Here is a 26,915-nt window from a genome sequence, read left to right on the forward strand (position 1 = left end):
TAGCATATACATCTAAAGACAGCATGTTGTGTTATCAGATAGCAATTTTCTAGTTGGTAGAAAGCTTTAAGAGAGTGATGACCATTTTTTTGATTTGGGTATGGGTTGGAGGAAGTTATTTTCCTCTGTGATGGTTATTCTTGAAGGTGTTCATTGGCCCAAGTGTAGTTGATAATTATTTGGCAAATTGTTTGTTTTTATTTGTCTTTGTCTTTCTTTACCCCACATCAGAGAACAGCATTTGATATTGACTTGGTGGGGGTAGGAGACCATTAGTGAATAGTTCATGACATAGTATAAAGGGGGTTGTTACCATCATCTAAGGGGAAATATGTTTCACAGAATAAAGATAGAAAGATGCTAAGTAGCACTTATGAAAAAAAAATTAGTCTTAGTGTTGGAAACTTGTTAACTTGCTCCTGCTAGAAACAGGATTTTAATAAAGTAGTGTCACACTTGCTGGAAGTTCTAAACTTTGTGTGACTATTTAGTTTAGTACAAGAATACTGGATACTGAAGTAAGAAATGACAGTAGAGAGAAATGAATAATTTCCATGACCAAACATTTTGCACAGTTCTTCACTGCATATGATCAGATGAGGAGGGATAGTAGAGTGGAACTGATAGATGGCGATTTGAGAGTGACTGTCATTATTTTTTATAAAGATTATGTAAACAGGAAATCCACATCACAAAAATGGAAAACATAAAGCAGGCCAAGGAGAGAATAACTGACTAAAAGCTCAAAGATACTGGCATGGAAGGGATAGACAGTATAGATTCTCATGAGTGGAGGGAGACATGCTAGTTAGTAGACTTAATATGTTTCTTTATAAGTAAGCTATTATTGAAAGGAAGGAAGTCAGGCAAGGCACATGCATATCTCAGATCACACCCCTGAATGCTTAAGATTTCAATGATCATGTTTTAGGAAACTAAAGAGGAAGTAGAGATGGGATTATTAGAAATGAAGGGATGGTGTTAAGCATAGCAGATTGATAAAGTTAATTATAATCCTACAAGATAATTACTCAAGGAATATGAAGTAAAATAATGCAGTAAAACAGAGCAAAGGCAGCCTTGTGGTCTAATTTAATGTTAGATGAAGGAGTAAAGAAAATAAAGTCTTGAAAAGTCAAAAGAGCTATGACTGGAATAAAACAAATTACAGAACTGAGACCTTGACCAACTGACAAATAAAGTGTTAACTTTCAGGTGCTACTTGAAAAATAAAAGTCATCAAAGACTACACTGAAACTGAATGCATTAGAAGAAGATATTTCTGATGGCTTACAGAGATTCTCCAGTTATCTATATATAATAATAATAATAATAATAATAATAATAATAATAATAATAATAATAATAATGGAAGTCTTGAACTGAAGTGGGAATTTTATAAACAAAACTCAAGGAAATCACTGTAATGTGTAATGATTATGAGCATTTAAGAAAAAATTTTATGACGGAACTAATTGGAAGAGGAAAATAACTGTTTTGACTATTGAGATAGGGCAACTCAGAGAACATGAAATGTTTTACTTTGAAGTTAATAAAGTTTATGAGGAAGACATGAGGAAGACTAACCATAAACTCTAAACTGTTCTTGAAACCGGTGTTAAAGTACAGAAAACTAAATCCACAAACATGAGGGACATAGTGGTAGTAGCATTTAAAAACTTCATTTAGTACTTATTTATGTTTGTAGCAGAATTTGAACTACTAGCTTAGTTTGGGTTCTAGTATGAAGAAAAACATTAAATATTGAGAATTATGATCCGGTTAGTGAATACAATTGGCTTATTATGTGTTCAAAACACAGATACCAAGAAATTCACCCTGAGAGCGAAGCTGAAGATGCAAATCTTGGCATCCATATTGAGAATACATAATAATTGGTTAGGATTGGAGACCCAATCATAACTCTTTGTTGTGCATGCAGCTTTATCTACTGCATTTACTACTAATTATTGAAAAAAATGCTAAGTGTTTTGCTGGTTTTCAAAGCCATACAGCACCTGGTGAGTGCTGTAAGAAAGACAGTATTGCACATTCTCTTGTGTTACAAAAATGGCAGAGACACATTTCTAGCACAGACAGCAGGCAGAAACAAATCTGCTTTTAATTCTGCTTCTGTTGCTTCCTGGCCAGTACTGGCAGGTTTTACAGCCAAGAGAAATATATGATCATAGCAACTGGAGTAGGGGTGCTTAACAGTTGTTAAGACTGAGTCTTGTGCTATAGAAGTGCTTAACTGGTATGTCCTTTTTGCAATATTGGAGAGTAATCGCCATGCTCCATGTACTACAAAGTTGTTAGACCCTAAAAACAATATTAAAAGTTCCAAAAAAGTCACACCATTAATAACCAATGATAACATTACTGTCATCTCAAATGGTAAAGAAATATATGTGATAGTGTAATTTATATAACTATCCCACCAATCATCTATATATCAGGATATTAATGACAGCTTTGGATCATTGACTAAATCAGATTCTCACACTAATAGTTCAGAAGGGTAAGTATGGCTTTGTTAAAAGCAGGAAAGCTGTGATAAATGGTGATCACTTAACCCTTTTCATTAGAAGAAGAGACTTAGACTTCCGACATGCATGGGTAGTTTTAACAGATATAAAAATAGCTTACATTCCCCCACCCCTATGGAATGGACATAATTTTTACTACACTAAAAAGGCATTGTTTGGCTTTTTTTTATCTTAAATATGATTTATGTATGTTACTCCCAATTTTCATGAGTTGCATCATGGGATATTTTAGAGGAGGACCCCATTCAGCATGGAACCAGATTGGGGCAGCATTTATCCACAGATTTATTTTTGGTGATGACTGACGAATTAGCTCAGAAAGAATAAAAGTGCATTACAGATCAGAAGCTAAAGTGAAAGTAAACACCTCTACCTATTTGCATATAGTTCTATGTTGTCCTTTTAATATAAATTACGAGTCTCTGTAGAATGACATAAAAGTGAAGTAAGTGAAGTAACATTTCAGGATAATTTTCATGTAGCTGTAGCAAATAGTTCTAGTTCACCGTAGAAATGCTAATGGGGTGGAGGCATGCAGTGATATTAAGGAAGTAGACTATTACAAATATTTGGATTTTGTAGTGGGCTCGGTTTGCAATGAAATGGTTTTCAGGAACTTAGAAGAACTGAGGGGTAAAATAAATTTTTGCTCAACATCGGAGATGAAAGGGTGCATTCTTCTTTCTTACGCCACATGGCTGTCATTAGGGATGTGATGGCACTGTTTGGTGTTCAGTGCTTCAAACTTATCACTATTAGTTCAGATGGGCAACAGCTGGAAGTTATTCAAAAAGTAGTCAAGAGATATGCTGAAAGGAAGCAAGGATCTTAGAAGATAAAGTCAGGGACTTATGCACTTTTACATTAGGGTGATGGCCATACCCCACTTCCTCACATATGCAGTTGCTTTTATTATATCATAGTGAATCCACTAATATGAAGGAGGAAATGGTCAGGTTGAGCATTTGAAAGGTGGGATATATGATAATAATAATCAGAAAGAGTGATTTGCAGAATAGAAGACTGGGGTCCGTTTGCAGAGGGATTTTTTCAATGGGTGAAGGTCATATCTATACTAGGATTTCACAACACCTAGACATTATAGGAGATTGAGTGCAGAATGGTATCCAGACATGGAAGCAAACAGTAGTATATAAAACGTAAGTCACATGTTACTGATCCCACTTTTAAGTGTCTGCCATCCACTCTGTCTTGCTTTAAGGCTATATATGATGGTGCTTATGGTATTATGTCCTAAATACACTAAACTGCATCCAGTTTAGCTGTTGATGTCTTAATCTGTGTCATTTCTATCTGCATTAGTGTTAAGAATATACCATGTGCAGGTTGAGCATATTTCTCTTTTGCTTACTTTGACTATCTTGCACATAAGAATAAAACACTGTTTATGTTTTCCAGCCACTGGGGATGCACAAACCGGTGCATTTCTTTGTGCCAGTCCCAAGCCCAGATAAATGGGGAGGGTTGCGTCAGGAAGGTAATCCAGCATAAAATTTTGCCAAATCATACATGCAGACAAAAGTACACATATACATATCGGATTGGTCGAGGCCCAGGTTAACAACGACCACCACCAGTACTGTTGGCCAACAGGGTTCTGGCGGAAATTGGGCTACTGTTGGCCGAAGGAGGAGAAGAGGGGAAAGGCATGGCCAAAGGCATGTACAGGCTAGGACTGTGATAGTAAGAGTCAGAACTTTGAAAGTTGGCGGTATGTCTGGTATAGGGAGAGAGCTAGCTGATATGATGGACTGAAGGAAGGTTGGTATATTGTGTGTGCAAGAGACCAGATAGAAGGGGAGCAAGGCTAGGTGTATCGGAGGTGGGTTCAAATTGTTTTATCATGGTTTGGATGGGAGGAGAAATGGCGTAGGTATTATCCTAAAGGAACATTATGCTAAGAGTGTTTTGGAGGTGAAAAAACTGTCAGAGTGATGTTTATGAAGCTGGAAATTGATGGTGTAATAATGAATGTTGTTAGTGCATATGCCCCACAAGTTGGATGTGCGATGGATGAGAAAAAAAATTTTGGAGTGAGTTGGATGAAGTGGTGATGACTGTACCCAAGGGTGAGAGACTGGTGATTGGAGCAGATTTCAATGGGCATGTTGGTGAAGGGAACAGAGGGGATGAGGAAGTGATGGGTAGGTTTGGTGTTAAGCAAAGGAATGCAGAAGGTCAGATGGTAGTGGATTTTGCAAAAAGCATGGACATGGCTGTGTTGAATACGTATTTTAACAAGAGGGAGGAGCATAGGGTGACATACAAGAGTGGAGGAAGATGCACACAGGTGGATTATATCTTATGTAGAAGGGCCAGTCTGAAGGAGATTGGAGACTGTAAAGTGGTGGCACGGGAAAGTGTAGCAAGGCAGCATAGGATGGTGGTTTGTAGGATGACATTGGTGATCAAGAAGAGGAGGATGAGTGTGAGGGCAGCACCAAGGATCAAATGGTGGAAATTGAAAGATGGTAATTGTGAGGTGATGTTCAGGCAAGAGTTAAGACAGGCACTGGGTGGCAGTCAAGAGTTACCAAATAGCTGGGTAACTACAGCAGAGCTAGTAAGAGAGAAGGCTAGAAAGGTGCTTGGTGTGACATCTGGAAAGAGGAAGGAGGACAAGGAGACCTGGTGGTGAAATGAAGAAGTACAGGAGAGTATACAGAGAAAGAGGTTGGCGAAGAAGACGTGGGATTGTCAGAGAGATGAAGAAAGTAGACAAAAGTATAAGGAGATGAGGTGCATGGCAAAGAGAGAGGTGGCAAAAGCTAAGGATAAGGCGTATGATGAGTTGTATAAAAGGTTGGACACTAAGGAGTGAGAAAAGGACCTGTAGACAGAGGGGAGACAGAGGGACCAAGCTAGTAAAGATGTGCAGCAGGTAAGGGTGATAAAAGATAATGAGGGAAACGTACTCACAAGCGAGGAGAGTGGGTTGAGCAGATGGAAAGAGTACTTCGAGGGGCTGATGAATGAAGAGAATGAGAGGGAGAGAAGGTTGGATGATGTGTGGATAGTGAATCATGAAGTGCAGTGGATTAGCAAGGAGGAGGTAAGGATAGCTATGAAGAGGATGAAGAATGGAAAGGCTGTTGGTCCAGATGACATACCTGTGGAAGCATGGAGGTGTTTAGTTGAAATGGCAGTGGAGGTTTTAACTAGATTGTTTAGTGAAATCTTGGAAAGTGAAAGGATGCCTGAGGAATGGAGAAAAAGTGTTTTGGTACCGATTTTTAAGAATAAGGGTTTTTATAGTGATACACAAAGAACTGGGTGCATGTTTGCCTTTAGCACTGTTGAGCATGAGAACTGTTCCTAATGCAAAGAGTTAACTCCTTTTGAAACTTTGTTTGGGAGGGCATATTATACACCTCAGTGGAAATCTCTCATGTCTGCAGAGCAAGAGGCTGACAGTTCACTTACAGGGTATATGAGACGATTTTTGAATAACAAACTTTTGCAGTTAAATTCTGTTTCAGATAAAGAACAACCGAAATCGGAAGCACCAGTAGCCCCAGGCACCTGGGTCTGGGTGAAGATTGTGAAGAAAAAGAACTGGAGTTCTCCGAAGTGGGAAGGACCGTACCAGGTACTGCTGTTGACACCCACTGCAGTCAAGATCGTGGAGCGAGCTTCCTGGATTCATTTGACACACTGTAAATTGGTCAAGAACTTTGAATTGGACAAAAACTTTGTTACTGTTGAACAACGAGGACATAATGACCAGGTACAGAGTAAATAGAGACACTGAACAACCTCAGAAAACTTGTATGATCATTTTGATAGCTATGCTGATCACATTGTTCTTTTTGTTGTGGCCACTCCTTTTTCCTGCCACAAAGGTTGAACTGATTAAACGTAATGAGCCAAACATAGACTGGCATCCGAACTTTAACACTTATCAGGCAATTACACGTGTATATGCTGAGACTTTTAATGTTTCCAACTGCTGGGTCTGCACGGCCATACCAACAGCATACGGGGGTTTATTGATGACTGCTGTCCCCCTGGGGGTCAATGAGACCTGGAAATATCTGTTTTTTGACACAGTTGCTATTAAAGCATATGATAAGGTAGCACTGTATTTGCCTGTGACACAAAAAGGAATTGTATGTTTTTACAAAAATGATACCATCCAAGTGGGATGGAGTAAGTGTAACGTTACAGTACAGTATAAGTATTATACAAAAGTGAATAGTTTAGGTGGAACTTGTAATACAGATTATGATTAATTTTTGAAATCTATGCATAAGACTCTTGATCAAGTACAACGTAATCCTGTACTTTTTAAACAGTTATCTGTAATAGATAGGAAAATGTTTCATGCAGGGCAGTCATTTCGTAACAAAGTAACAACTAAAGTAGAAGACTGTTATTTTGTATGTGGTAAAAAGGCATATAAATGGTTACCTGAGAATTGGTCTGGCAGTTGCTTTTTGGGTTACCTGGTCCCGGCCATACGACACACTGCAGTTTTGCCTCAGGGAAATATTCGGAATACCCGAGATGTGACCAAAAAGACTGTTAAGGAACCTGAGAATCCAGTGGGACAGATCGAGGCAGGCTGGAAAGACCATCGCAATGTGGGAGCCAAACTTGTGCACATGGACTTAAGTGATGCTGTCATATTGTGGGCAGGCATATTACCAGCATATGGTGCAGTTAAATCAATTTGGGAACTGCGGAAACTGTCTACACTTCTCGAAGTAATGAGCAATGTGACTTTTTCTGCTCTTGAACTGATAACTGATGAACTGAATGCCATGAGAACTGTAGTACTCCAAAACCGAATGGCTCTTGACTTCACCCTAGCGGCGAGGGGTGGGACGTGCACTTTGATCAAAGAAGAATGCTGTGCGTTTATTCCTGACCATCAGCATGAGATTAACGATCATCTCGAGGTAATTCAGCAAGTGTCGGCCATGACCAAACCAGGCCCAAACCCTCTGACAGACTTTTTCCAGAATGTATTTGGGGGGTGGGGTTCCATCCTAATGAACATATTGATTGCCATTGGGGTAGGATTACTCCTAATAGGAGTTTGTGTTTGTTGTGGAATCCCCTGCATGAAGAAATTAATCAAAGAATTCATAGATATATCAGTATCTGAGACTATGTATCAAAGTACTGAATTTGAAGAGCTGCTAGAATGTGAAACACTTTCATAAAAGTTTAAACTGAATGACTTTCTTAACTGCAAATCCTAATTGGAAGAGGTTAGGAAAAGAAGCAAACTGTTTATTCTTTTTTGAAAATAGAATTAAAAAGTATTAACAGGAGGGAAATGTTAGAAAAATATGTATTAATGTGTGTATACTTAATACCAATTAATAATCAAGTGATTTAATATGCTTTTCATTCTATTTTTCATGCACTGTGTTATATATAAATTGAGTTTCATATGAGACTGAAAAAGATGCTTTTTGAAAACTGCAGTATGCTTTCTGAAACTTGCAAGATGCCCTCTGACCTAGTACTTGCTAGCAGAGCAATATTCATGTTTATGCCTTTTGGAAATGTACTTGAGAAGCAGGTGTTTATCTGCTAGGTCAGGAACGAATGAATGAACAATACTATAATCTGTTAATGTAATGCTTTTAAACAATCAGCTCTGTTCGAAGCATGAGAACATGTGCAGCTGCAGTAGCTTAGAGATAAAGTAGACAAAGGATTATTAGAGAAATGAACTGTTAGCATTGTGTTTGAATTAGCCATAGTACCTTGAATGGTAACATAACATGTATCTAACTGGTAGTAACCAAGGCCATGTAGTTTTCCTCAAGAACTTTCACATAAAAATTGATAAATCAGAAGAAATTCATTGAATGATGGTCAACAGATGATGATGAAAAAGGTGGTAATCTGTTACATCAGCTTGGTAGGTCATGTCTAGTTAGAGAATGTATAAAAATGAAAGTATTTCCTGTTTCTAGTTAGACAATCTCTGTAATAGCACATTTTTGTCTCCTTGCTGCAAGATTAAAGTACCTTAACCTGAACCTACCGTGTTTTGATAATTTTTAAAGTATATTTTTCCTTTGACAGCCTTGCAGACGAGGCTCATCAGGCTAATAGGGCAATAGTTCCAAGAATCAGTGGTGCCTCTCCCTTTGCAGAGTGGGATAACTGTTGCTGTGCACCATTCAGTGGGCACAAAGCCTGATGTGAGACTATCAGTGAACATCGTGCTTAGATGGGGAGCCAGCTAATTCTGAAGTTTGTGTAAAACGCAGCCTGGGATGGTGTCCAGTCCCATGAATGCTGTGTTTTTGGTTTTGGAGAGTGCAGCTTGTACCTTTGTAGATGTGATTACAGGCACTCTGCATTCTTCCTGTATAGATAAGGGCCCTTTAGGGGGTGAGAGGAGGGTAAAGTTAGCACTGAACCTATCTGCCAGGATGTTGGCAATATCAGTTGGATCTGTAATTTTCATGCCGTTGTGCTGTAGCTCAGTACAGATCTGGGTGTTGCCATTGAGATTCTTGACATAGCTATAGAATGCTTTGTGGTTGTCCTTAGAATCAGTGGTGATTTTGTTTTCGTAGCTAGCTTTGGAGGATCTTATAAGGGATCTCAGCTTCTTACTGAGGCTGACCAGGGAGCTCTTTCACTCATGGGATTTTACTCTATTTGCAACAGTTTCTTCCTTTGTTGTAGAGTTTGTTTATGGCAGGGGACCACCAGATTGGCTTCCTTTCTTTGGAGGACAGCGTCTTGGTTCTGTTTTAGATAGCACGATCCATGCACTCGTGTAAGTGCTTATAGAGTGCATTTGTGTAGGATTCAGCAGTCGTATCTGTATTGTCCATCTGCATGGGTGTCATGAAGTTCACCACTTCTGTCTTAAGAAGCATGAAGTTGGCTTTGGAGAAATTTTTTACCATGGTTTCCTTAATGTGGGTCGGGGTGGGATGCGGATATCTAGGGTGATTAGATTATGGTCGGATCTGACCAACAAGGAGTTGACTTCAGGTGAGGAACACCGTTCACTCATGTTGGCAATGACTAGGTCTAGGATATTGCTGCCACTGGTGGGGGTGTGGATAAGTTGATCCAGGGCATTGGAATTTATTAACTCCAAAAAGTGTTGAGCAAAGGAGTTGGTACATGAGTAGTTTTTTTCAGTTAATGGTGGGGTAATTGAAATCACCCATTATTAGGGTGTTTGGTTGAACCCTAATATTTTTCAGTATATCAAGTAAAGGAGTGGGAATCCAGGGGCATGGTGTAGCAAGCTACAATTTTGATTGCAGTTTTGCCCAGAGTTAGTTGCACTTGGATAACCTTGGATGTATTATGCTGTGCAACTAGCCTGGAGGTGTGGCTATCCTTAATCGATATGGACACACCTCCGTCTTTGGTGTTCTGGTCCAGGTTAGATGGTCGAAAGGTGTGGTATGAGTTATAGCCTGGTAATGCAGGGGTACTCTCTAGAACCAAGTCTCAGTCACTGCACAGATATTGATGTTCTCCATTTTAAGGAGTGCCTCGAGTGAGTGCATTTTGAGATTTAGACTTCTAGCATTGAGTAGCATTACCCTCAGTTTTTGCTTGCCTGTTCCTGTTATGGTGGTGAATTTGTCATTTGATCCTTGCCTAAAAAGGCACTATAGGGGCGGCAAGAGACTTAGCCAGTATGCTGAATCCCAGGGGCGACAGGTGCAGGCCATCTCTGGCAAAACATTGTGGTCTGTCGACTATGTACCAGGCAGTCAGATAATGGATCCCCTTAGAATGACACCAGAAGCTTAACCAAGTGTTGAAATCAACCATTTTGTCCTTGTACTGTGGTATCATTCTGGGTGATGGCAGGATGCTACTCAGGGCTAGAGTCATACCTGCCTGGGCTACAAGATCAGAGAGCTCTTCCATGTCTCTTTTCATGTAGTCCAGGGAGGTACATTTCAGGTAGATCACGCCAACATGGACAATGACAGAGTCATATTTGTTCTTGTTGTGGAGTGACCTGAGTGCGTGAGTTATGTGGCGGATCCTGGCACCTGACAAACAGCTGACAGTAACCTTCTCCTTGTTTAGCCTGGTGAGTGAGACATCAGTTTGCTTGACTATAGAGTCACCTATGACTAGTGTGTTGGGTACATTGTTTTGCCTTATGGGCTGTGGTTTATTAGCACACTGAGTCTGTGGACTATGTGTCATTTGGGTTGTGTTGGGGGTGGAGGTTGCTTGTGTTTCTGCTTTGGAGGTCTCTGTTGCTTGAGCAGATTATTACTGAGAGCCTCAATGAATGGTTTTATGTTTCTATGTGTGGATTTTGGTGGTGTAGGTTTAGTGGGACTATGTGATGATTGTTGTGTGGTGCAAGTGTTTACCTACTCCTCAAGGTCAATCTTGGTTGGAGAGAGCTTTACCTCCAGTTTGGCTAGATAAGTGCATCTCTCATAGGTTGTGCTGTTGGGTGGTAGGAGGAGAGGGTTTTCTGTGTACATGAGGCAGTTGCTTCATTGCCCCAAGATGCCCAGATTCATCAGATAGACAGGAGAGAACACTGGGAGCTGACCCTTGGATATGCCTGAATAAAAAAATATTTTCCTCTAGACAAGTGAGGAAAGTGAGTACAAGACCTGTTTTTCTCTAAGCAAGTGAGGAAAGTACAAAAACTGTTTTCCTCTAGGTAAGGAGGAAGGTTGAGTGCTGTAGTAATTTGTAGCTTATTTAGTGCTTACAACAAGTTCTGAACAAGAGCTGAGCACGGATAAGCAAATTCATGTGCTAAAACTAAGAATCTGTACCTGGATCTTGTGGTAGATAGGCTACCTAGTGCTTACCACTCCCACTAAGCTAGAATGCTTTCCTCCAACACAGAAAGGCTTGGGGGCCTCAGAAGCTTACAAACAGTCCTGGATACTACAAATCTGTATCTGGACTGGAATACTTACAGGAAAGGTGGGAAACAAGCACAAATGCAAGCTTTTAAACCAGAAAGTTGAAAAAAATGGAAAAACTGCCCAAATGAACAATAAACTACAATTTCTGGGCCAGAAACCACTCTTGTGGTGGATAGGCTACCTGATGCTTACCACTCCCACTGATAAGCTAGAAGGCTTCCCTCCAACACAGAAAAGCTTTGGAGGCTCAGAATCTTACAAACAGTCCTGGTTACAGAAAATCTGTATCTGGACTAGACTAGTTACAGGAAAAGCAGGAAACAAGCTTAGATTTTTTTTTGTAAAGTGGAAAGGGAGAAAGGAGAAACAGAAGATAATTAAAAATTAAGGACCTAAGTGGCTTCCCCTTCAAAAATGTTCTCTCTGTATTAGGTAGAATGAGCTAGTGACACTAGACTGGAATAGAGCTGGGATAGAGCTGAACAGATGGGACTGGTAGGAGTGTCTTAAGTCAAAATAACATTAATACCATAAAGAAAGGACTGAAAATCTCATGACCCATCTAAGCATCCAGATTTACCTTGAATGCTGCAATAAAATCTATAATTCTTATTCTGTATGGTAATTTATTTCAGATTCTTTGAAAGGCTAAATTTATTTCAGATTCTCTGAATGGCTCAATTTCAGATTCTTTGAATGGCTAGAGCAATGCAATTACTTCTTTTGGATGTTTAATTTATATTAAAGCAGAAATTAATATTGTTATGCCTGAAGATAATATAGTTGGAATACAGGTCTAAGTTTAGCCATAAATGCATTGATTCATCCCTGAATACTGACTCAGTTTCACACCAGAAATATCTACTGTGAAGCAAATATAAGTTATGTCTAATTCATCTAGCTGTATAACTTAACTCCTGTATAGTTGGAATCCATTTTGTAAAAGCTAGTGATTTGTCTTCTTATGTTACATTCAGTGAAAAGTACTTTATTGCGTTGAAGATATGAATACATATTGTATTTATGTATTTATACTTTGTTGACCAGGTTAATCTCACTAGGATTGCAGCATCCTCTTCAGGAAAGTCCCAAGATAATATTTATGCTACTAGGGACATTTTAGGGAAGACATCAGGGAACTTCCTCGACTTGTCAATGTTGCAAGTGGGACACATTTTGGAGGAGTATTTCCTGTTTACGTTCCAGGTGCAGAGGTAGCACAGAGAAACAGGGAGGCAAATGGAGACAGAAGGAGATGATGGATTGGTGAAAGAAATGAAGGACAAAGCAAATATTGAGACAAGAGAATGTGTGCAGGATTCTTTTGAAAATCTTCCAAAAAACCTGCTTGATGGAGATGAATCATTAAAAGATGGATGTATAACTATAACCTTCCAGTCAGGAGGGTTACAAGTTAATTTATTTAAAGAAATAGTGTTGCAGAGTGAACCACAAAATGAGGGATATATTTCCAGGGGACATTATGGAGAAAATACAAAAGGAGGATGCACAGACAATCCTTAAGAATAGGGTGAGATGGAAAAGAAGAAGAAAACCAAAATTTATCACTGTAGTAAGTTGTGCTCAATACAATAATCAGTCATAAAGTTTATTAATTGTTTAAGCACTGGGGAAGAGGAAACCCAAAAGCTTTGCTGTGTTAAGTGTTGTATTGCCGCATTAAAGTGTGGATATTGAATGTTCCTATGCTCACTTTTTTGCTTTTTGAGATGGAAAAGAAAACATGAAGAGAAGTAAAAGAAGGTAAATGTTGAGTGACAGAAACAAAGCCAGCAGAAAATGAAAAATCAAAGTGTGTGGTAAGGATTCAAGCTAAAGAAGACAAAGAAATGGACAGGTATAAAGTGTGGGACAATTTAATAGCTATTTTGGGTGTTAAAGCATATGATATAAGAGCATTTTATTAAAAAGAGATATTTTGTGACATTATATTTGAGACTGTTGTTTCAGTGGAAAAATTTATTGGAGAATATGAAAAAAGAAAGAGTATAACCCATGGAATCTTTATGTGTTAAAAGCATTTAACAGGGAAACAAAAAAGAAAATTCATGTGCAATTTCAAACATACTTAGAAAGAGAGTTTGAAAGGACATTTGAAAGCTTTATGTAAAGAAGTATTGGACATTGCAAACATTTATGACAAAAGGGGTTTATAGACTGGTGGCTGGGATTGTAATATCATGTTAAAATTATACATATACCAAGCATGATAAATGTGATGGGTGATTGGGATGTTGTAAAATACTGGAGACAGCCCAAAACATGTTTATTTTTTTTTTTGTTTTTGTTTTGTTTGTTTTTGTGGAAAGGGACAGTTAATAAGTAACTGTGACAAAAAATGTTATAGTCATGGGAAATTGGAACATAATGCAAAAAATGTGAAATGGAATGTTACAAATGTAACAAAATTGGACATAGAGGGGCTGAAAAGTGAAAATAAGAGTAAAGGAAAAGAAAAAATGTGAACATGAACAAGAAAAAGAAATTTTAGATGTAACAGAAACAGAAGAAAAATTTGATGAGAAAACATTAAAGAGGGGTTCTGAATTAAGTGATGATGACGACATAAATTGGGAGGTAGTCAAAGGACAAAAACAATTTCAATCAGTAAAAGGGAAAAAGACAGAAGCAAAAATTTAAAGGGATAAGTACAGAAGGAAAAAGAAAAGAAGTGGATGAAACAGATTCTATACAGCTAACGAGTGGGGCTTGGTATAATGGTTAAGGTGTTTGACTCACAGACACCAAATGCAGTGTTAGTGTCTCACCTTGGGGAAAGAAATGTAATAGACTTAGAATGGTATAATAAGAAAGTTAATCTAGTAATTAGGTATCAACTTAGGAAAGTATAAATTTAAAGAAAATGGAAAATGAAAATTTTACAGTGATTTCTATAAATGTGAATAGTATTAAGAATATAATAATAAGAATATAAATTTTGTAGTGGTATAATACATGTGAAGTAAATGTAATTACATTGGAAGACGTGAGATTTTTAACAAACGAAGAATTTGAATTATAGGTTAGTACTAGGCTAACTGTCCTTGCGAGCCATTTTAAGCCTAGCCAATTATGCCTTGTGAGATTCAAAGCCTGCACCTTGTGTTTGTAAAGCAAACACCTTAACCATTACGCCACCCTTCCAAACACAGAAGCTAAGGAGAGGAAAGATAATCTGGAATTTGGTAAATAAGAGATGTTCTGGAATAGCCATATTCTGTAGAAATACAATAAAGATATTAGATGCAACTTTAGCAAAAATGGAAATATTAACCATTGTAGATTTAAAATGGAAAGAATAAGTATACATAATTATTACATTATATGCTTATAATAATTGTAAAGTAAGGGAAAGCTTATCACATTGGATTTTAGACTATGTAGTGATACATATGAATATTATAATAACAGAAGATTTTAACTGGGATTTAAGAGACAAGCATTAAAAGAAAATAAATTATATAAGAAAAATGTTAAAAGTTATAAGATGTAATTATTTAGAACTTTGGAACAAAAATTCATGGACTTACAAAAGAAGTAGGTATAGAACTGAAATATGTTATTTTATAGTATCAGAAGGTCTGGTTATAGGAGAAGGGAGGTAGTGGAAACAGGAATGACTTATCTTGCAATATGGCTGGAGATAAAGGAAAACAAGGAAGATATAAAAACAGGCAAAGGAATTAAAAAGATAAATGAGGAAGCATGGAATGAAGAAAGCAAGAGATTAGCAATACAGTTTTATTACCAGAAGAATGTAGTGCCCCTGAAATCACAGACACTCAGCTTAAAACAGCCCTCTCCACAGCCAAAAACACAGCATCAATGGGATTGGACCGTGTCCCAGGCTGCTTTCTACACGAGCTCAAAGATGAACTAACCCCTCATCTAAACACACTATTTAAACTCAGCCTCTCCACAGGCTACATGCCCACAGAGTGGTGCAAAGCAACGGTTATTCCGCTCAAGAAAGGTGGAGCCACACTAGACCCTGGGAACTATCACCCTATAAGCCTGACTAGCTTGGTCTGCAAAGCTATGGAGTGCCTCATCATGGATCTCATTAACAGAGACATTGAAAACCTCCAAACACTGGACCCTACCCAGTTCGGCTTTGTTAAGGGCAGATCATGCCTCCTAATCCTGGTGGACTTCTTTGAGACAGTTACTAAGGTTTTAGACGAGAGAAAGGTGGTCCACACAGCCTACCTAGACCTTGCAAAGGCCTTCAACACCATACCCTACTCAGGTATTATAGACAAGCTCACCAGGCTGAACATAAACCCCTATGTCATGAGATGGGTTGCCAACTGGCTCACAGACAGAACCCACATGGTAGGAGTTGCGGAGATAGGTCTGACTCTAAACCGGTTACAAGTGGCATTCCTCAGGGCTCAGTCCTAGGACCCCTCCTGTTCAGCATATACTTCTCAGAGGTACAGGCAAGCACAGAAGGACTATGGCTGACCAAGTTCACAGACGACTGCAAACTAGGGGCTATAATTGACTCTCCGGCTGACACAGACATCCTCCAAAAGAGTCTCGCTGAGACAGATACCTGGTGTCAAAACCATGGCCTCAAGCTAAATGCCAAAAAGTGTGTAGTCATCCCCTTTGGAAAAAACAAAGTACCCACAAACTAACACATAGCTGGTAGCCCCCTAAATACGGAAGATGTAATGGGGATCCAAGTAGATAGTAACCTCTCCTTTGATAATCACATTGCCAAAGTGGTTTGAAATTCCTTCTATATGGCCCACCTAATCACAAAAGGGTTTGCATCCAGATCAAAAGGGGTCATTGGGCCCCTCTGCACATCACTCATCAGACCCATCATAGAGTACAATGCCCCATTTGGGATGTACCTTTCATAACACCTGCAACAACTGGAAAGACCACCGAAATTCCTCATCAAGAGGATCACTGGCCTCAAACAGATGCCCTATGCAGCTTGACTGAAGAAACTCCAGCTGTACTCGGTTGCATACCGCCTACTCAGAGGTGATCTCTGCCTGACATACAAGGCCATGTCCAACCCAGAATTGATGGACATGCTCCAGCTAAAGAAAACCATATCCCCTCGAGCCACATGCTCCAGGGATCTAAACCTCACCACAACAATAAATAGGATGTGCAGGAGGGATAGATTCTTGTCCCAGAGACTTCCCATGCTCTGGAACAAGATTCCAATCTACATTAGGCAGAGCTCCTCGCTTACCCTCTTCAAGAGAAACCTTGACGAGTGGATGGGAAACAGAAAGTTTACCCCAGGGATTACTTCATTGGATCTGCTGGACAGAGGCACAAGGAACTAATCTAAGGAGGCGGCGAAACCCAACACATTCCAGCTAGGCTTATAAATGTCTTCGAGCAGATAGCCTAGTACCTACCTATGAACCTGTTTATATGGAGGATCTAGATTAAACCCAGTAGAAGATTAGTTTTTTTTATGTAAATAAAGAAAAAAGAGGTTTAGGGTTAATTTACCCAGTGGTATATGCTGCTTCATTAAATTTGTACAAAGTGTTAAAAGTGGATAAATGAAAAAGATGAGAGATTTGTAGTAAAATTGTATAAATATGAGTGTAATAAATGTGGGAGTATGGTAAAAAGAGTAAAATGGTATATAATGAGGAAATAAAATATTAAGAAAAATATTTTTGTGGAAAATAAAACTTGATGATATAGAAAAAGATGAAACCTATGGTATAAGAATGTAATGATAAAACATTACAATGTAAAACCATTGTGAAAAATTAAAGCTATAAAAATAAGAAGCAAATGGTGTAATCAGCAAACAGAATGTCAAGATATTTTATGGAGACTGGTACTTAACAAATTGTCATTTAAAGGAAATATGCAATATAAAATGAAAAGTGATAGAATATGTTTACATTGTCAAAAAGAATACACTATCGAACACGTATTTTTAAAATGTAAAACTGTAAAAAAGTTATAGGGGAACACAATGTAAAGATGTTTTTTGAAGCTATAAAAGAAGGAGGTAAAATAAACATGGATATGATTAAATATGACATTATAAAAATAGAATTAAAATATGTTAAAAGAATAGATAAAAAATTATTTTATGTTATGTGGATTATATGGCATGAAAGAAGAAATGAAATTATGTGTAATGGTAAATGGGTTTTAGTAACAATATTAAGTAAAATCAAGATGGTAATAAACTCATACGATGGAGACCATATGATCGTAGTTTTGAAACACCGAACATAAAAGGAAAAATATTACATTTTTTTTACATTTGTGCAGGGGGCTTGCCCTCCTGCACCCTCTACCCCCACAGCCTCTGCAAATTAAACATACCAACTCAGAGATCAGACTACAGTGAGGAAAAGGGTAAATTTCCTGATCCGCATTGCGCCGCAATCTCTGTTCAATACATTTGATGTTTCAGAACTTGACCATATAAATTTCAAAGTTTTGAAACTTCAGTCATATGAAATGGTTATACCTATATATATATATATATATATATATATATATATATATATATATGTATGGGTCTACTTCATTTGATTGAAAACTCACTATACTGAAAGTCAAATCACTGAGACCACTTCACTGAAAGCTCACATGACTGAAAACTCACTTGACTGAAACTCATTTCATTGAAAGTTATAAATGGCCTTTTCCCGAATGTAGTGTGATCCTGGAGTTAGTATATAAAGTAAGGGGGGTGTGGTGGGCGTAGCCTCCCACATATTATAAACATTTTAAACTATACACAGTGATACTTACAAGTCCAATGAATAACTGTTTCCAGAAGAGAATATATAACCAACATATGTGGGGGGCATCGCATCCCACACCCCACATTGTGGGGTGCTGTGCCCCCCACGCCCCCCTTACTTTATATGCTAACTCCAGAATTGCACTACAGTGGGGAAAAGGCCATATATAACTTTCAACTAAGTGAGTTTCAGTCAAGTGAGTTTTCAGTTATGTGAGCTTTCAGTGAAGTGGTCCTAGTAATTTCATTTTCAGTGAAGTGAGTTTGCAATCAAGCAAAGTAGACCCATATATACACACATATATATATATATATATATATATATATATATATATATATATATATAAAGTATATATATATATATTTATATAAAAGTATATATATATATATATATATATATATATATATATATATATATATATATATATATATATATATATATATATATATATATATATATATATATATATATATATATATACATATATATATATACATATATATATATATATATATATATATATATATATATATATATATATATATATAATTTGTACACTTGTAAATATTTGTAAATATGTAAATATTTTGTAAATAAAATTTATTTTGTATATAAGTAAAGGACCCCTAGTCTTTTTGAAAACTGCAATGAGATCATTTATGTCTACCTGGGCTACCACCAACTCAGGCAGATAGGGTTCCAGTTTAACATCTTATCTGAAGGACGACACACACACAGTGCAGCACCTCTCTTCTGCTGCATCAGAAATCCATCTAACAGTACTGGAATATAGTTTGCAAAAGAGGCTGTTTCTTTTTTTTTTTTGATAATATTACTTAGTTTGCATTGTTATCTTACTTACAACTGATAGATTCAAATTTTCTTATCAAGTGGGAGAAGAATCCATGGAGGTATTTAAACATGTAAACACATATTATGATACTTGACTCTATGAAGCTTCTGAATGGACATAGTTCAATGTCCAGAGTGAAAAAGTCAGTCTGACTTTCCCCTCCGTGTGGGCCAAGTATTCAAATATTAAACATTAGCTTATTTTACTCATGTTCCACAGAAAATTAAGCTGGCATTGGTGATATTTAAACAGTGCAGGGGATCTTTGGATATTTCTACAGAGGATAATTTTGTTAATAGTAATATTGTAAGGTAGCCATGATGTCAAACTTTTATTTTTATCATTATTTTTTGAATGGTAGTCAATGTTTTATGACTTTTTTAAATTGTTGAAGTTGAGCTTTGCATTTAGACTGGTAGTTAATAATCTCTGTGTGTATAGTCATGGCGGTACAGCTGTAGCGTTGTCACCTCACAGCAAGAGGTTCTTCCATTCGATTCTCGGCTGGAGTGCCTTCTCTGTAGAGTCTGCATGTCCTACCCGCAGTTGGGTGGTGTTCGAAAGACATGCTTGAATGGGCATGCCTTCGTTGAAGGTTGGGCGGCGGGCTGGCAACTCGGCACTGTAAAAAAAATCTACTGCCAATCATTAGTGGACCGGAGTTCCGCTGTGGCAACCCCTAACCAGGAAAAGCCGAAAGAAGACCAGTTAATAATCTGTGTGTCTTTGATGCTGCGCACAAATATGCACTGACATCTGTTTTAAGAATATTCTTTTTCTTGTAGCATATATATCTAAAGACTGCATCTCATGTTACCAGTTAGATAGTAATTTGCTAATTGCTAGAAAGCTTTAAGAGAATGATAACCATTTTTCTGATTCGGGCATGGGTTGGAGGAAGTTATTTTCCTCTGTGATGGTTATTCTTGAAGGTGTTCATTGGGCCAAGTGCAGTTGATAATTATTTTGAAAATTGTTTGTTTTTATTTGTCATTGTCTACCTTACATCAGAGGACAGCATTTGATACTGACTGGGCAGGGATAGGAGACCATTAGTGAACAGTTCATGATATAGAATAAAGGGGGTTGTTACCATCATCTAAAGGGAAATATGTTCCACAAAATAAAGATAGAAATATGCTAAGTAGCACTTATGAAAAAATGAGGCTTAGTGTCTGAAACTTGTTAATGTGTTCCTGCTAGAACAAAGGATTTTAATAAAGTAGTGTTACATTTCTTGGACGTTCTAAACTTTGTGTGGCTATTTAGTTTAGAACAAGAACACTTGTTACTGAAGTAAGAAATGACAGTAGAGAGAAATTAATAATTGACATGACCAAACATTTTGCAGACTTCTTCATTGGATATGATCAGATGAGGAGGGATAGTAGAGTGGAACTGATAGATGGTGATTTGAGAGTGACTGTCATTATTTTTTTATGAAGATTATGTGAACAGAAGGAAATCCATATCACAAAAATGAAAAACATAAAGCAGGTCAAGGAGAGAATAACTGACTGGAAGCTCAAAGATACTGGCATGGAAGGGATAGACAGTATAGATTCTCAGGAGTGAAGGGAGACATGCTAGTTAGTAGACTTAATATGTTTCTTTATAAGTAAGCTATTCATGAAAGGAAAGAAGTCAGGCAAGGCACATACATATCTCAGATCACACCCCTGAATGCTTAAGATTTCAATTATCATGTTTTAGGAAACTAAAGAGGAAGTAGAGATGGGATTATTAGAAATGAAGGGATGGTGTTAAGCATAGCAGATTGACAAAGTTAATTAGCAGAATCTTACAAGATAATTACTCAAGGAAATGTGAAGTAAAAATATTGTAGCAAAACAGGGCAAAGACAGCCTTGTGGTCTAATTTAATGTTAGATGAAGGAGTAAGGAAAAGAAAGTCTTGAAAAGTCAAAAGAGCTATGACTGGAATAAAGCAAATTACAGAACTGAGACCTTGACTAATGAAGTGTTAACGTTCAGGTGCTACTTGAAAAAAAAAAGTCATCAAAGACTACACTGAAGCTGAATGCATTAGAAGAAGATATTTCTGATGGCTTCCAGATATTCTCCAGGTATACGGATGTGTGTGTGTGTGTGTGTGTGTGTGTGTGTGTGTATGTGTGTGTGTGTGTGTGTGTGTGTGTGTGTGTGTGTGTGTGTGTGTGTGTGTGTGTGTGTGTGTGTGTGTGTATATATATATATATATATATATATGCTGTTGTAGCTCTAAACCAGGTAGACAAACAGAAAAACTGAAAAGTGAAAACTGACTGGTACTAAAAAACCTGGGTGATCTAGGAAAATAACCATGCATGAGCCACAGTTTAGGTTTGAACGTTTTTGTTTGCTTGTTTATTGACTTACATTGAACTTCATCAGAAATCTGCATATATTATATATATTATGTACTGTGGAAGTTTCTGAAGAGAAGAAAGGAGCAAGTAATAATGGAAGTCTTCAACTGAAGTGAGAATTGTATAAAGAAACTCAAGGAAATTACTGCAATGTGCAATGTTTAGGAGCATTTAAGAAAAAAATGTTATGCTAGTGAACTAATTGGAAGAGGAAAGATAAGGGTTTTGAGTATTGACAGAGGACAACTCAAAGAACTTGAAATGTTTTACTTTGAAGTGAATATAATATATGAGGAAGATATGATGAAGATCAACTACACATTCTAAACTGTTCTTGAAACAGGTATTAAAATACAGAAAACTAAATCCACAAACATAAGGGACATAGTGGTAGTAGCATTTAAAAACTTCATTTAGTACTTATGTTTGTAGTAGAATCTGAACTACTAGCTTAGTTTGGATTTGAGTATGAAAAAAACACTAAATATTGAGAATTATGATCAGGTCAGCGAGGACAACTGCCTTATTATGTGTTCACAACATGGATGCCAAGAAATTCACCTTAAGAGCAAAGCTCAAGAGGTAAATCTTAGTGTCCATACTGAGAACACAATAATCGGTTAAGATCAGAGACCCAATCATAATTCTTTGTAGGGCATGTAGCTTTATCTGCTGCATTTACTAATAGTTATTGAAAAAAGAATGGTATGTGTTTTGCTGGTTTTCAAAGCCGTATAACACTTGGCGAGTAATGTCAAAAAGACAGTATTGCACATTCTCTTAAGTTACAAAAAGTCAAGGACACATTACTAGCACAGACAACAGCCAGAAACAAATCCATTTTTAATTCTGCCACTCCTGTTTGCTGACCAGTGCTGGCAGATTTTACAGCCTAGACCAATATGTCATCACAACAGCTGGAGCAGGGGTGCTTAATAGATTTTAAGACTGGGTCTTGTGCTATAGAACTACTTAACTGGTATGTCCTTTTTACAATATCAGAGTGCAATCACCATGTTCCATGTACTTTAAAGTTGTTAGACCCTAAAAACAATATTAAAAGTTCCAAGAAAGTGACCGCATTAATGACACATGATAAAATTATTCTCATCTGAAATGGTAAGGAGATATATGTGATACTGGAATTGATATAACTATCCCACCAATCATCTATATATCAATATATTAATGACAGTTTTGGATCATTGATTAAAGCAGATTCTCACAATATTAATTCAGAAGGGTAAGTATGACTTTGTTAAAAACAGGAAAGTTGTGATAAATGGTGATCACTTAATCCTTTTCATTAGAAGAGGAATCTTAGACTTCCCACATGCATGGGTAGTTTTAACAGATATAAAAATAGCTTACACCCCCCCCCGGAATGGAATGGACATCCTTTTTTACTACACTAAAAAAGGCATTGTTTAGCTTTTTTTATCTTGTATATGATCTATGTATGATACCCCAAATTTTCATGAGTTGCATCATGGTACATTTTAGAGGAGACCCCATGCTGCATGGAACAAGACTGGGGCAGCATTTTTCCACAGGTTTATTTGTGCTGATGACTGAAGAATTAGCTCAGCAAGAATAAAAGTGCATAAAAGATCAGAAGCTAAAGTAAATGAAAACCCTTGTGTCTATTTGCATATAGTTATAGTTTGTCCTTTTAATATATATTAGGAGTCTCTATAGAATGACATAAAAGTGAAGTAAATGAAGTAACATTTCAAGATAATTTTCATGTAGCTGTAGCAAATAGTTCCAGTTCCAGAAATGGTAATGGGGTGGAGACATGCAGTGATATTACGGAAGTGGATTTTTACAAATATTTGGATTTTGTAGTGGCCTCAGTTTACAATTAAATGTTTTTCAGGAACTTAGAAGAACTCAGGGGTAAAATTTTTTTTGCTCAACATGGGAGATGAAAGGGTGCATTCTTTCTTAGGCCATACTGCTGTCATCAGGGATATGTTGGCACTATTTGGTGTTCAGGTCCTCAAACATATAACTATTAGTTCAGATGGGCAACAGCTGGAAATTATTCAAAAAGTAGTCAAGAGATATGCTGAAAGGAAGCAAGGATCTTAGAATATAGTCAGAGACTTATGCACTTTTTCATTAGGGTGATGGCCATACCTCACTTCCTCACATATGCAGTTGCTTTTATTATATCATACTGAATCCACTTATATGAAAGTGGAAATGGTCAGGTTGAGCATTTGAAAGGTGGGGTATATGATAATAATAATTGGAAAGAGTAATTTGCAGAATAGAAGACTGGGGGTCCGTTTGTGGAGAGATATACAATGGGTGAAGGTCATATCTATAATAGGATTTCACAACACCTAGACATTATAGGAGACTGAATGCAGAATGGTATCCAGACCTAAAAGTAAATATTAGTATATAAAACAAAAGTTGCACGTTACTGATCCCACTTTTAAGTGTCTGCCTTCTACTCTGTCTTGCTTTAAGGTTATTTATGATGGTGCTGATGGTCTTATGTACTAAATAAACTAAACTGCATCCAGTTTAGCTGTTGATTTCTTAATCTGTGTCATTTCTCTCTGCATTAGTGTTAAGAACATATCATGTACAGGTTGAGTATATTTCTGTTTTGCTTACTTTAACTATCTTGCACATATGAATAAAACACTGTTTATGTTTTCTGTTTCTTTAACTGCACTAAATCTATTGAATATTTTCCCCTAATATGTGTCAGTTATTAATAATGTGTTTGCACTTTTGTTGAAAAACTTAGTGCAGATGTTCCATTTGAAAGAAGTATATATGAACTTCTGGAAGTAGTTTATTACAAAGGTAAGAAGTAATACATTCATTACTTCCTATTATCTTACATTTTTTGTTTCAGTGAGACTACGACTAGTAAATGGTCCTCATCCATGTGCTGGCAGAGTGGAGATCTTTCATGATAATGAATGGGGCACAGTATGTGACGATGGTTGGGGAAAGGAGGAGGATGATGTTGTCTGTAGAGAACTAGGGTGTGGTGATCCTGCTTCAGCACCAGGGACAGCTCATTATGGACAAGGAATTGGACAAATAATGCTGAATGATGTAAACTGTGAAGGATCTGAGTTTTCACTGAAACGATGCCAATCCAGTCAATGGAAGGTACAGAACTGTAACCATAGTAAAGACGTTGGAGTTCAGTGCAAAGGTAATTGCATGAGCATTACATTTATGTACTCACCTAAACAACACCTACTTTATAAATTCTGTCTATTAACATGTATCTACACTGAAGTATAAAAAGTACGTATTTATTTATTTTACATTTGTTGACTGGGAAAAGTCCAACTGTGCTACAAATAGCCCTTTTTCAGTGGAGGCCAGGGGAGAAAAGCTCCAGAACATTATACAATACAATAAAAACAATTACAGACACAATAACATTTGTTGTTGATATTTACAACATTGTGTACATTTCGAATATTTATACATAAATAATATATATTTATAATAAATACATTAAAAAATAATAATAAATTATGTATTTGACTTTTAAAGAGACAGCATACAGCAGGAATGAAACATTTAATAATAAGATTGAATAGCTAACTGCTTTTTTTTTCATTTCTTGCAATGCTGGATTTGCTGAGTGAGTAAGGGTGAGTTGTTTGTTATGCGCATGACCTCATCTTTTGATTTAAGCCTTGGTTGGGTAAATATGTCTTTGTGTTCTCACTGCTTTGCATTGTTTATAGCATTGTTGATCTACCTGGAGGGATGCAGGTCTGTAAGTTTCTCAGAGATGAATCAACATACAGTGTGATATAATTTACTGCTGTGGGGGCAGCAAAATATTTTAAATAAGCCATGTTTTATTCTCTTGAAACATCATAAGAGAAGATAATTAGAAACATCAAAGGGTAATGAGGATAACGGGGAACGGCTAATCAATGTACTCAGTATACTCAAGGATATCAGAGAAAAAATAAAGATAAACAAACACAGCAAGGTACTGATCACTAGTGGTCACACTTTTCAGAAAATGCTAAGAGAAGTGAAGTACATTCAAAAAATTGTTTCTCATACTGTGTCAATAAAAGAAATGATAGAGGAATACCTCAGCTGCAAACACCATAAAGTACAAAGGCTGAAGGGATGTGGTTTGCAATTAAATACAGCATTCCATCATCCTTTGGCTATACAATAACTGAATGATAAAATCTGCATTCTTGACTCCCCACTGTCAGCAAAAAGAGGATGCAGAATGGATACTAGTCCCAATCCTTCATTAACTGCTCTGCAAATCTACTGACCATGGTTTTCATGGTTGAATTAAACTCATCTATCATTCCATTTGTTTGAAAGTGATACAGATGGTTTTCATTTATTAAACTCTGCACTGCAGCCTCAGACAATCCATTTGCTCGGACGTGAAATTCAAACCCAAGTCAGGGAGAACCTTACAGGAAATTTTCTTTCTGCTTAAAATTTCCAGCCAATCAATTACTTCTTTTTCCTGCTTCAAGGAAGGACAGATTAACAACTTCATGGTATTTAGTGTCATAGTCTTCACCACCCTGCCTGCACTGCAAGAGGTTACTAGTGACCCCAATGTATTTACAGCTACCCAGTGAAACCGTTCCTTAATGACAGGCTAAGACATAAAATGGACCCTAGATCTGTAATTTTTTTTGAAGCCAGAGAAGTGCATAACAAGCTTTTTTTTATTTCATAATGCACTCCATGTTCTAAATGTGCCAATCTATCTATCTAAGGTACCAGCTGTTTCCCTGAAATGCAATTGACTGAAACGTATTTGTCTGAAATCAGATTTAACTGATTCATGTTTATCTGAAAACTGCAAGAAAGCAATGACTCACAGTGTTTGTTTTTCTCTTTTGTTACTTTCGAGAGACCATAGCATTAGTAATCTAAGTAAGTGTGGGATGGAGGAGATCCTCCCACATAAAAGGGTGTAAGGGGGCTTGCAACTTCTATGCATGTATATATATATATATATATATATATATATATATATATATATATATATATATATATATATATATATATATATATATCTATATGGAGAGAGAGACTGATAGATAACTATAGATATAGATAAATAAATTGCTTGACCTTAAATCCTCCTGCATTTGGAGCTTTTTCCTGTATGTTTTATTATTTAAAGCTGGTTTAAGAATGCAATCGCCACTGCATTTATAGCAGGGTTTTGGTGCTTCATGCTTTCTGATGCAACAGAAACTGTGATGGACTATTCATATTTGTTAAATACCACATTACCTCAAGATAGATTCCCAGAGGCCCACAAACTAAACTTACTGAGGTTCAGCTCAGTCTAGATAAAACCATTTATCAGATTATAGCATATTACAGGATCCCCTCTTTGAACGCGAACACCACTTCCGGTTCTAAATAAATTGGATGAAGTTCATATTCACAAAAACTCCTTCATCCTGGGGGACTTTACACTACACATTGATAAACTGGGAGACCTATACC

The 26,915-nt window shown here is 37.0% G+C and overlaps 1 protein-coding gene across 1 annotated transcript in view; it reads left to right on the top strand.

The window, feature by feature from the left end:
• Positions 1-26,915, top strand: part of LOC122815301 (deleted in malignant brain tumors 1 protein-like) — a 1,941,982-nt gene that overhangs the window by 336,843 nt on the left and 1,578,224 nt on the right. The window contains 2 exon segments of the mRNA XM_044087678.1: positions 15,780-15,794; positions 24,295-24,557. Coding sequence (XP_043943613.1) covers positions 15,780-15,794; positions 24,295-24,557 — 278 coding nt within the window.

This window comes from Protopterus annectens, chromosome 1.part1 (assembly GCF_019279795.1).
Source record: "Protopterus annectens isolate FY-2018-M chromosome 1.part1, PAN1.0, whole genome shotgun sequence".
Taxonomy (NCBI): domain Eukaryota; kingdom Metazoa; phylum Chordata; order Ceratodontiformes; family Protopteridae; genus Protopterus; species Protopterus annectens.